Here is a 13,194-nt window from a genome sequence, read left to right on the forward strand (position 1 = left end):
CCACTCCTCCCCCAGCCAATGAATGGACCCCAGCACACAGTGCAGTGAGAGTGACCTATGATGTACTTATACATATGATCATGTCTCTCAGTCTCTTGACCCAGTGTATGAAGATGTGCGTGCCTTTATTGCTCTTCCCTTTAGTATTGTTTCTTTGTGGTTTTCCAAAAGTGCGTCTGTCAGAAATATGAACTGTTGGTGACTTCTTACATGTGAACACTTCTCTTTCATGCGTTTGTCTTTCCATTCCCTTTATATGTACCTTTCTCTAAATCAACCTCCCTTTCTCCCAGGAAAACAACCCGATGGAGCTGTGGAGAACAATCAGAACAAAGGTAAAAGTGTAGGCTCGGGTAAAGCTGAATTTAAATGTGGGATGACCTAATTTCCTCTGCAGGAACAGATGAAAAGAGTGTGTAAATGTATTTTCCTGTGTGTTTCAGCCAAGAAGCAGGATGGGGGTGTTGCCATGGAGATGCAACCCCTGAAAAGTGCAGAGGGAGGGGAGGTGGAGGAGAGAGAGAAGAAGAAGACCAGCGTTCCAAAGAAGGAGAAGAGTGTGTTGCAGGGCAAGCTCACCAAACTCGCTGTTCAAATTGGCAAAGCAGGTAAAGACCCGTCACACCTGAACTCATCAGTCTTCAGCCGGCGTCAGGGAGCTGTCTACTCTGTGAACACACAGAGTCCATTCTGTGGCTGTCTGTCCCGCAGAGCTCCTGGTGCAATGACGGGGCAAAAAAAACGTTGTATTTCTTGAACTGGTTAATTACTTAAAGAGGCCCTATCATGATTTGGGGGGTTTTCACACTCCGGTTTTCCTCTCTAAACCTTAACTTCTATGTACACCAAATTTCCATGATTCATTCCTATCCACATTATATTCTGAAGGTCTAGCCTGATTTAGATCACAGTTTATTCTAAAAACCATGGAAAATCCTTAATTACCTAAAAGATATTTAGCAGTTCACAGTATTTTTTGGACTTAAACTGATATAGATAAAACACAGAATCATTCATATTATTTGACTCTAATATGTCCACAAATTTGAAACCTAGCTTTGTCCAATGTACAGTTTCTGTTCTGAACATGTATATATGCACATATTTAATGAGAAAATACTTCAATCACATATTTAAACATACAAACAACAAAAACATTTTAATGCAGAACTAAATGTCTTAATGTGAGCTGTCAGCTGGAGAAGTTTCATGATAATATTTATTAGTTACATCTTTATATTACTCTGAAATGTGTCTCCCTTTGTTGTGGCAGCTGTTCAGATTCATGCTTAGAATGATATTTTATAAAAGGTGTGTAAAAGATGATATTCTCAAGTGCTGTGATGGAATGTGATCTTTGTTAAACACGGCTTTGAATCTCCCCACAGGTTTGGTGATGTCGGCCATTACTGTCATCATCCTGGTGCTGTACTTCGTCATCAACACATTTGTTGTTGAAGGTCTGTGTGTAACAACTTCCCACAAAACCTCAGAATGTCTTCCACTGTGCTGAGTATGATTTAAGTTGTTGTTTTGCCACAATATTTATTTATGGTGTGTGTTGCAGGTCAATCATGGTTGGCAGAGTGTACTCCGCTGTACGTCCAGTACTTCGTCAAGTTCTTCATCATCGGTGTCACTGTGCTGGTGGTGGCTGTTCCAGAAGGCTTACCTCTGGCTGTGACCATCTCTCTGGCTTACTCTGTCAAGGTACACACACAACTGGTTCATGGGGAAAATAAAATGTGCGTGTTATCTTCAGATTCATTAAATGAACCATTGCACATGCACTCTATTGACAGAGTTTATATTTTACTTAAATAATGATAACAACAGACTTTAAGCTGATCTTTCTCATACACAAAGGATTTTCCAACAGAGAAGGAGCTGGAGTTATATTTCAAACAAAATGAGGAGGCTGTTTATCCGACCCAAGATGTTTCAATATGCCAATTCTGATTTCGAAAGCCTGTCGAGTAGTGATGTGTGGCGGCATATGCTTTGTTATCTGCACTGTCCAAATCTAGAATACCTGCTTAAAAAAGCAAAAGAACCCCAACTGATTTACTTCACTCCACCTGTTTGGCTTCTTGCCTTTAATGTCAAAAGGGGCTCTTTGCTTGGTAGATATTAAATGACTGATGGCGGCCACACAGCTGCAGAACTGCTCATCAAGATCTCATTTATGCAGTGGTGGATATAACACACTAGAATGACAAGTATTTACGTGCTCTTTGGTCAAACTTGTGCTTTCCATGAGTATTTTCATTTATGCTGCATATGGTCCTACCACTACATTTCAGAGGGAGATATATTGCTCTTTTTCTTTACATTAACGTAACACCCATGGTTACTTGCTGCTCTTGTACGTATAAAAACATATGACATGCTTATACGATATAATGCAGTACTGTTCTTCTAATCTACAGAGTATTTAAAAAAGTAACTTTAATTTGCTCATCTTTGACACACATTAAAATGTTAGGACATATTTGTTGATGATAGAAACGTAATAATAACATCATAACACTATAATACTGTGAAAAGGGCCATTCTGCATACTGAATACTTTCACTTTTGATACTTAAAGAACACTTGCTGATAATACTTCTGTACTTCTATATAGTACAGTGTTTTGAAACCATAGTCTGAAGTGATGCAGTGTTTACGTCTAGGGCTTTAATTTGAAAGGGACAACACGACCCGGTGGCAGACAGAATTGCAAATAAAGCAAGGCTTACAGGAAACCAACGTGGTGCCAATAGCGTCATTATCCTACAGCCATCACATTGTGCCATCAACATTTACTTGATAAGAAAAATCTATTGCCACTTTAAGAACCGTAAACTCTACTTAGGTTTTCGTCTGTTCAGTAGCATTTATTTTAGTGTACATTCAGCACGTCAATGTCATACTATTAGAAGTGAACTATTTACTGAATGAATTTCTAAGCAAATTCTATTCAGATCCTCTGTCAGAATTTACAACTAATGTCATTTAAATACTGTGAGTTAGTGTTAGAGTCCATGCCTCAGTACCTTATATATTTAATTGTTCTGCGGCAAAGTGGAAGCAGTAATCCAAAAGTATGTTTTACACACAGCTGGTCAATATCAGTCTTTGCACAGACTATAGAAAACATAAAGATATCTTGAAATAAAAAGTATGGTATCTGCCCTTGAATTTTTCACAGTTAATTTACCCTGCCCTTTCTGCCTCTATCCATCATCTCCCCCTCCCCCGGCTCTGTATCCCCCCCCCTCATGTGTAGAAAATGATGAAGGACAACAACCTTGTGCGTCACTTGGATGCATGTGAGACCATGGGTAACGCCACAGCCATCTGCTCTGACAAGACGGGCACCCTCACCACCAACCGCATGACGGTGGTGCAGACCCACATAGGTGAGTGGCACGCAACAATTCAGAAGGATATCCTCTAAATAATATAATTAGTACTATATTTCACCAACATTTTTTGGTTGATAATCTGTGCCGCCTGTCACGATAAATGAAATGAAGATATGAAGCTTAGATTTATTTGTTATAAAAAATAACTTGCCTAGTTGATTTAGAAGTAACTTGCCCAACTCTGATTAGCAGTGTTGGGTAAGTTACTTCCAAAATGTAATACAGTACATATTACTTATTACTGTCTTTTTAAAGTAATAAGTTACATTACATTATTACTGTCTCTGAACTGTAATGCGTTACTCTAACTGTAATTACTGTACTCTTGTAACACGTTACACCCAACACTGCTGATGAGTCACTGCTTCCTAACGCATCGCTGCACCCTTATTTGTTCTAAGAATGGGAAGGGGTGCTTTGAGATATGGCTTTAATTTTACAAAATACAGTCTTGTTTTTGTCCTCTAAATAAATAGGTTTTCACATGTTATGCTAACATAACATGCTTTTGGCTTATTTTTTAAAATCTTTTATACATTTTTAATAAAATTGATTGATTGATTGATTGAAATTAAATTCAAACGTTGACTTTAATTAAATGTATCGTGTCAACAGATTGGACATAATTGTATTAGGTTAATTGAAAGTAATATTATGTATAAAAACTAACTAACTAACTTAACTTCAACTAACCTAATACATAACCTAATACATTTCTGTGTAATCTGTTGACATGATACATTTTATTAAAGTGTGATTAAAAAACAAAATGGGTTCTAATGGGTGCCTTGCTCTGAATAAACTGGAAACCCCTGCTTCGGTTTGAATCCAGCGTCTGACACATCCTTTCTGGTATATAACTGACAGACTGCAGCAGTGGGCGAGTCTCTTTCTTGTGATGTCTTTTGTTCGTACAGGGGAAATGACTTCATGTATTTAAATACTTACTTAAGCCTGTGCCAGAACACTCAGTAATATTACAATATAAATGAATATAGTTAAGCAGATGTAATAATACCTCTTTTTTTATCATTGGAAATGGTTGAGGATGCTATTCTGAGTTAGTGCAGTCCTTGCTCAACTACCCCTCTCCATCCCGCAGTAATCTGCTGAGTTCTTCCTCTCAATTTATCTTCCATTTCTTGATAAATTAAAGGGGGTTCCAAATATTTAGCATTCACGTTACCAACATTTGGAGACATATTATATGAAACATATTTTTAAAAGAATGGTTGGTAACACCATCAATATTACATGGTAAACTGATACATAATTGTTGATGATTATTCTCCTGTTATAAATCAATGTATTGATAGTTACTTCTTTTGAATAATTATTAAAAATGCTTGTATTTACATTCTAGCACTTTATATACTATATAACGTTTTGGTTAATGATTACCAACTATTTGTGAATCATCCACAAAAAAAATCATAGATAGATAAAATATATATGCGTAAAACTTTGTTAACTTTTTATAAATTGTATCATATTACACAAAGCAATGATCATACGTTATTCTAAATTAGCATTGATATCGTTAATAAATTACTATTGTGTTTAATTTAGCTTTTATTAGATAATTTATCAATGAGGGTGAAGTCTTACTTTATGATCAAAATCAATAAAGAATATAAAGGTATATCCAAACTTTAAGTACCTTTTTGTCGTCAGTAAAAACACACACAAGCAATTTCCCTGTAAGGGATTAATAAAAGTATGCCTTCTTCTTCTTCTTCTTCTTCTTCTTCTCTTCCCTTTCAAACACAATGCCCTAGTTTCAAATGCAAATTTCTTGGTATATCAGATATTAATCTGGAGTCACCCTATATAAACTGAGACGGCCTCTATGACATCACCAGGATTATTCAGAAGAAGGAGCCCCTTAATCGTCCCACAGAGGGGAAATTTTACATTCTGCATTTGACCTATCCTAGTGTTAGTGGGTTGCCACATGTACGGCGCCCGGGGAGCAGTTTGGGGAACGGTGCCTTGCTCAGGGGCACCACGGTAGCACTTGGTCTTTCGGGGACTTGAACTGGTGACCTTCCAGTTCCCGGGCCATATCCCTATGGACTTTGCCACCACCACCCGTACACAGAGTTATCGAAGATCTTTTGCAACTGTTTTCACCGTCTCAGTACTACCCCCATGACGGTTAAACTGAATTTAATGTGATAAATGAAATTAGACTCAAAATAGGTAAAATACTTGTTTACATTTCTGTCAGTAAAATACTTTACATAGCACCCTGTGTCCCGAGAACCCAACACTGAAAGCATAGATCTAAACTTATTTCCAATAGTAGAAAAGCGGTGAATTTAGTAGAAGAGCTAGCTATTTCCATTTTCATGTCACAGATGGGATGTATACTAATCTCATCAATATCACCGGCTCTTCAGATGATCTGATTTATGATGGAGGAGCAGGCAGCGGAGGGGATTCCTGTAGGCTGACTGTGCAGATTAAACTCGATGTGTATTAAAGCAAGATTGTTGTTGCCCAGGTGATGTGCACCACCGCCAAGTCCCGGACCCTGGACAGATCAGCCCCCGGACACTGGATCTGTTAGTCAATGCTATCGCTATCAACAGCGCCTACACCTCCAAGATCCTAGTGAGTCATGCACACACAGACACACACGATCTGGCTTTGTTCTTCTCCTCAGGAGACCTTGCTCCGGTTCCTTGCTTTATTTTAATGTCATCCTTTTCTGCTTCCTCTTGCCTCCTACATCTCCTTTCCTGACCTTCTCTCCGCCCTAACTACCACCTCAACTCGCTTCAATCTTACCCTGGATCAGCCGCCTGATGTGGAGGGGGGTCTGGCTAAGCAAGTGGGCAACAAGACAGAGTGTGGCCTGCTGGGATTTGTTCTGGACCTACAGCAGGACTACGCCCCTGTCAGAGAGCAGATCCCTGAGGAGAGGCTGTACAAGGTGGGCAACCACAAACACATCCACATCCAGTAGCTTTGGTGAAGGTGTTATAAACTGATATTTGATTTACATCCTGTAATCCATACATCCGCATATGTCCAAAAGTTGCTGATTAAATAAACTAAAGGCAATGGAGACCCAGTGGTGGAAAGTACATTCAAATTTGAAGTGCTTGGTATTTCCTTTCTACTCCACTACCATTTAAAGGGAAATATTGTACTTTTATTTCTCTGCATTTATTTTACAGCTTCAGTGCATAGATTCAGATCTTTACACACACAGACAAATAAAAAATAATATATGTCGGTTAAAGTAATCCAACAATATATTCAAGTCCACAGATAGTTTACAGAAAATTCATTGAGCAAATTGTTTGTACATTTAATTTCACAGCTCCAATTTCTCAAATATGAAAATGTGCTGCTTTGACTTGAAAATATTTTAGATTTTTTACTACAATGAGTACTGTTACTTCTAATACTTTAACTTAATTTTCCTGATCATACTTAAATACTGTTTGTTAAGAACCACACTCTATCTAGTTATTTTTACTTTAATGGACTATGTTGGGAAGGTATTAGTACTTTTACCTAAGTAAAGGATCTGAATACTTCCCTCTGAGGATACCGTGGTTTGAATGACTAAACATTGTTTGGCTCTTTTCAGTTTGATTCACTTTTGATTATGAAGTGCGTCTCACTCTGCGTAATTGTTATGATGCTCTGGTACCACCCATGCAGGGAACCTTTCAGCAAAAGAATACAGAGGGTAGCAGCTTAGCATTGCACTGGTATCCTGCTCTCAAATGCTCTATGTACCCTCCCAAAGAAACATCCAGAGTGAAAAGAAAAGGGAATAGAGCGTAACATGCCCTAACATTACAACAGAACTTCTCTACAGCCATGCCAGAGCCTCTGTGCTGAGTGCAGAGAGCAATCCCTTTTTTGACAAGTTGAAATATTTCACTGGACAAGTGCTGGTGGAACCACTGACCCTGCCTGCGAGCGTGGCTAAAATGCATTCTTTCAGAAAAAACAGCCATGTATAAAACTACGATTGTAGAGAAAAAACATCTTGACTGTCCCCAGTGTGCATGCTCCATAACCAATACAATACCAAACAGTAGCACAGTGACATCACACATCTCCATCAAGGACTATGGTGCTTTCTCAGGGACTTGGATAGTCCTCATGGTCGTTCTTTAGGACGTGCAAACACAGGGTCACTACAGAGGAGATGTGTTGTAATGTATTACTCGGAGCATTTTAACAGCAGCTTGATATCTGTTTCTGTTCTCACATGAGGGATTCTTCATGTGGTTTTCTCTGGTGGGGAACAAACTTTTGATATGAATGCAGCACAAATGCCAGATTGTGTTTCAATAGAACTAAAACATAATTTGGGAATCCGCTTGTATACAAAAGGTTTTGGGTACTTTCTTGGCCCTTGCTTCACCCTTACGCCAAGTTTTCAGGTCAGTAATTCTTCCGCAAACCTGCTGACGGACAAAATGAGCTGAAACATGACTGACTTGGAGGAGAAAATAATGATCATTGGTACCAAAAAAGTCTTTGCTAAACTTACATTGGATCTAACCAATGCAGCGACAAACATGTGTGTGCTACCTGTGCTTGCAGATCACAGTACACACATAATACATGTTTTGTCCGTCTCTACTCTGACTAATCTGGATCTTACCTGTCCCTCTGTCTCCCTCTCAGGTGTACACATTCAACTCAGTCCGTAAATCCATGTGTACAGTGATCAAGCTGCCTGACGGATCCTTCCGCCTCTATAGCAAAGGAGCGTCTGAGATCATGCTGAAGAAGTGAGTGTGGGAGGAGAATGGGGGAGGAGGTGTGGAGTGAAAATGTGATTGTTGAACACTGATTTGTAGATTGCGTAATGAAATAGAGGGAGAATTGTTTATAGGGACAGGGTTAAAAGGTTTGAAAGTAAGCAGCAAAGATGCTTTGCTCATGAGTCGCTCTGTCCTCTAGATGTTCCTACATCCTGGACGCCGCTGGAGAAGCACGCACTTTCCGCCCACGTGACAGAGATGAGATGGTGAAACAGGTGAGACTTGATGAATTAACACTCCAATGTGCTTAATAGTATCTTAGAAATATCTTTAATTTCAACCTGGTGAAATAGGGCTTAAGATGCTGATGGTGTCATTACAGTGTCCCCAGTCAGGCCCCTTTGTTACATGTCATCCACCACTCTCTCTCCCCCTGTCAACTCTCACTGTCTAATGCAGGCAAAGATTCCTCAAAAGCACTAAATATGAAAAAGCCAGACAATGTTAAGTTTAAACTAAAAGCTGGTTTTATCTGTGCAAAAAACAGGAATGTAAAAACAAAGTGTTTTGGTCAATGACCTTTTGAGGCTAATGTTTCAGCTGCTGATTGAAGATCCAGCAGGAACAGAGCAGCATGGTCATTCATTAGGAGTCTTGGGGTTTGTATCCTGATGAATTTAAGTTCAATATTTGATCTCTTTTAGCTCTGCTTTTGGTCTCCACCAACTCCTTAAGGAAATATCTGCCTCTTTAGCTTCTTAATACTCTGTGATGTTCACTACATTCCAATAAGTCTGTTTGCTACTGAGCGTAAAGCTTCTTTCTGTAAACACCTGTCCACTGTGTCAGAAAACAGACCCTGAGTGTGGTGAGAACTAACCAAAACTCATCACTATAACCGACCCTTTTACATTTTATTTAAAAGCCCTGTTATTGCCAGTTTAAATGAGTTAGCCTTTGTATTTTTGAACTTTAACAGATCCAGGCCAGCTGTTTCCTAAACTAAGCTAAGAGTTTCATATTTAGCATACATATCTGAGAGTCACATTTTTGACATGAATAAGAATAATTAACCAGATATTTATTAACCGTAACATTCCCTTTTAAATGCACAGAAAGAGATCAAATGACTGATAAACACACACTACTTAGCTAGATCAGTCTAATTGCATGTAAGTAAAATATTTAGCACCAAAAGACATTTTTTCATTCTTCATATAGCAGATTAGCCTATGCAGGCTGCACAAGGATGGAAGGTTACACTGACTGACAGGCTGACTGACATAAATGGTTCAGGATTAACAGTTTTGTACAACTTTATTCCAGCTCAGTGGTTCAGTTTGCACTGTAGCAGCTTTGTGTCACCTCCTCTCTACATCATGCTTCCCTCTGCTGGCTGCAGCCGGCCAGGGGCTTTTCCCCACAGCCCTGTCACAGAACATTCTCACAGAATAACACAAAAGGTCATCTGACACAAACTTCCCCCTGTGTTCAATCCCGTTTTTATGCATCAGATTATGGGAATGTAAGTTAGGCAGTCTGTGGTTTGATGTGGAATGAAATTTTGATGACCTCCTCCCTGGCTGAATAACAGGTGATCGAGCCTATGGCCTGTGAGGGGTTGAGAACCATCTGCATAGCATACCGTGACCTGCCGGGTAATCCGGAGCCAGACTGGGAAAACGAAGCTGAAATAGTGACGGAGTTGACCTGCATCTCTGTGGTGGGGATAGAGGACCCTGTGCGGCCTGAGGTAGGAACTGTGCAGTCTGTGACTAGAACTGTGTCTTTGAGCAATCCATACTGTGTGAATATTAATAAGCCTGGATCTATTTTATTTCAGTTTTAATTGTAACTATTTTTTACACTGTGTTTTCGTGCAAACAAAATATGCCTCTCAGGTACCCGATGCCATTCGTAAGTGTCAGCGCGCAGGCATCACTGTGCGGATGGTGACTGGAGATAACATTAACACAGCGAGGGCCATTGCTGCTAAATGTGGCATCATCCACCCCGGGGACGACTTCATCTGTATAGAGGGCAAAGACTTCAACCGACGAATCAGGAACGAGAAAGGAGAGGTGAGCTGTTGTTGAGTAAACGTACATACAATGGTTCTTTTGGTGTTCACATGCAGTATGCTGTCTCTGTTCTCTGTGGTGGGAGGAGCACAGTTCACCCCTCTGACATAACTAGCCTTTAGTCTCAGTCAGAGTCATTTTGTGCATACTGGGAATGCTGATTTATTTAACTTTTTTGAAACTAAACCAACTACCTTTTCTTATTTTCTTGTTTTCTTCACATTATGCTTTAGTTTATGAGATGAATTGTTATTGCTGCAACTCTCCTTTTTATCATTGTTGATTAATCTGCTTATTATTTTTATCTTTAATTGATTTGTATGCTGTTCTTCCCGGCTGCAGTCGGCCTCATCAACAATGCCCGCGACACTGACTCTATCAGTGGCTACACATTAAATGAACACAAAGTCTGTGCTACAATAACACACATCTGTTGGACTCTCTCCTCTGTGAAATACACATATTCACAGAACATGCAGGATCTGTCACACATGTCAACAAATTGCATATTCCTGTAAAAACAACAAGTGTACATATCTTTCATATTTAAAACATACATTTTATTGGCTTTAGGCACACTATGAAATCAGCGCTGCCACTTTAAGGATTTTCTACCCAGAGAACATGTAGGTGATTTGAAATCTCCTTCCCTTGGTTTCCTGCTTATGTAGTGGTGGAAAACAATGAGACTTTGGCTTAAATATCACTCTGCTAGAATCATTTCCTCTTCTTCTTCTTATCTTTTCTGCCAATCTGCTCCTCAACACTCCAGTCCAGTTGGTTGTCCAGCGGTAATGCACCAAATCTTTCCAACTGTCTAAAATCCTCATTCATTCTGGACTTTGACTTTGTTTTAAAGGGATACTCATTTAATGGAGTTTGACTTTTGACCATAACATTTTGAGGGCAACTTCAACACTCATGAAGCCTATGTTCAATTGCTATTGGAAATGTGTAGATGCACTCATGTGATACCTAAAAAGCAGCAGCACATTCCCTACCGGCAGTGCACCAGTTAGAACCAATACCTGCTGCTTTATTCTCCATCCAAGATCCAATAGTGACATCTATTGGAAGAAGAGAACAGCTAATAGGTTCTTTATGATGTCATTAATTATCACACAATCTTTCTCTCCATTTGACAGATCGAACAGGAACGCATTGACAAAATCTGGCCCAAACTCCGTGTGTTGGCTCGATCCTCCCCAACAGACAAACACACACTGGTCAAAGGTGAGTGTCAGGTTTATAAACCTCAACAGATGCACGCCCACATTCATTCACTCACATTTGTAGCCCATCTTACCCCCTTTTTTGTGTCCAGGAATCATCGACAGCACGGTGTTAGAGCAGAGGCAGGTCGTCGCAGTAACAGGAGATGGAACCAATGACGGACCAGCTCTGAAGAAGGCTGATGTTGGCTTTGCCATGGTAACCTGAAAGATTATTCACCAATAATGTTTATTTAGTGTTCAAACATTCTGTATCTACAATAAAGCAATCACACAATTATAATAATGCATTTTGGAGAACAAACTCTGCTAACCTAAAACACTTATCACACATTTGACTTATGAAGCAAGGTTGTTTTACTTTATTCTCCATAGTTGGTGTGTTACTACAATAGACAATGGTTTACACCACCATTTTGGTGAAACTGCTAAGTTATTTACTGCTGTGGTTAGGGTACTCAGCAAAATATATTTTAGCCACCTTAATAAATGGCTTCAGTTAAGGTTTACTTCATTTTCATCGATGTACCTTGCTGTCAGACAGCTTGTTCCGGCAAACAGAAGAAATAAATGAAACAGCCAAGCCAAACTGATTTTTATTGGGGTCTAAAATCTGTTTTGCAGCTGCCTCCTCCACAGCAGTACATTACTTACCCTTCTACTGGTACTCCTGTCTGTGTCTCCAAACGGGGGTGTGTTGACCCCCATCTGTTGTAGTTTATACAACAGATGGGGGATTAATACTTAAACACTTTAAATCAACCTAACTATGCTTGTAATAACTTAAGGCAACTAACATATTCAAGTATATATGATAAGATCTGTATCCTGCACCCTATAGATACATACATATTAAATGCACACCTAATATTTATTGTATTTTATTTGGAATAAAACATGTTTTAATAGTGTGGTTTCATCGTGGTTTGGTCACAGACCTTTCTCACTTGCACTTGGAGTCGGGGCAACAAGATATTCACACAGTAGCACTCCAACCTCCTTTGATTGTTTGTATGAATCATGTGAAGAGTGTCCGTCTCCTCCTCACTGTCTCATTATGTGTCAGGGTATTGCGGGGACGGATGTGGCTAAAGAAGCGTCTGACATCATCCTGACTGATGACAACTTCAGCAGCATTGTTAAGGCGGTGATGTGGGGCCGAAATGTCTACGATAGCATCTCCAAGTTCCTGCAGTTCCAGCTCACAGTCAACGTAGTGGCTGTCATCGTGGCCTTCACCGGGGCCTGCATCACTCAGGTGGACAGATTTATTAATAAACATACATGCTGACACGTGCATTCCTACTCAGACCCACGGGTGTCACTTCTGTTAACATCACTCACCCTCTATCTGATACAAAGCAAAATGCTACAATGCTGTTTATGCATTTTCACACTAAGCTTATATAAGCATGTTTAGGGCTGCAGAAGCTTTGTCTGTAGGGACTTGGCATGGAAACCAGATCGTCACTGGTTCCAGTCCCAGAATGGAACAAGTATGGAGAGTGGAGAGGTGCTAGTTTGTTTCCTGGGAGATGCCTAGTGCCCTTAAAAAAAATAAACCCCCCCCCCCCCCCCCACTGCTCCCCGGGTGCTGTCTAATAGCTGCCCACTGAAAATGACACACGTGAAATCAAGAACAAAGGTCTGATAGTGAAGCCCCTTTAATGACTTCTTATTAAATGACATTACAATCTCACTGTCTATAAAACATGACAGTAGGTTTGATGCC

The 13,194-nt window shown here is 39.7% G+C and overlaps 1 protein-coding gene across 1 annotated transcript in view; it reads left to right on the forward strand.

Moving 5' to 3' along the window:
• Window positions 1–13,194, forward strand: part of atp2b3b (ATPase plasma membrane Ca2+ transporting 3b) — a 49,325-nt gene that overhangs the window by 19,684 nt on the left and 16,447 nt on the right. Inside the window, 14 exon segments of the mRNA XM_063891978.1 lie at window positions 294–335; window positions 444–608; window positions 1,389–1,460; window positions 1,568–1,710; window positions 3,272–3,404; window positions 5,917–6,026; window positions 6,214–6,348; window positions 8,070–8,176; window positions 8,349–8,424; window positions 9,744–9,902; window positions 10,051–10,230; window positions 11,376–11,463; window positions 11,555–11,661; window positions 12,529–12,720. Of these exon segments, the coding sequence (XP_063748048.1) occupies window positions 294–335; window positions 444–608; window positions 1,389–1,460; window positions 1,568–1,710; window positions 3,272–3,404; window positions 5,917–6,026; window positions 6,214–6,348; window positions 8,070–8,176; window positions 8,349–8,424; window positions 9,744–9,902; window positions 10,051–10,230; window positions 11,376–11,463; window positions 11,555–11,661; window positions 12,529–12,720 (1,709 nt within the window).

The sequence above is a fragment of the Eleginops maclovinus genome, chromosome 1 (assembly GCF_036324505.1).
Source record: "Eleginops maclovinus isolate JMC-PN-2008 ecotype Puerto Natales chromosome 1, JC_Emac_rtc_rv5, whole genome shotgun sequence".
Classification (NCBI taxonomy): domain Eukaryota; kingdom Metazoa; phylum Chordata; class Actinopteri; order Perciformes; family Eleginopidae; genus Eleginops; species Eleginops maclovinus.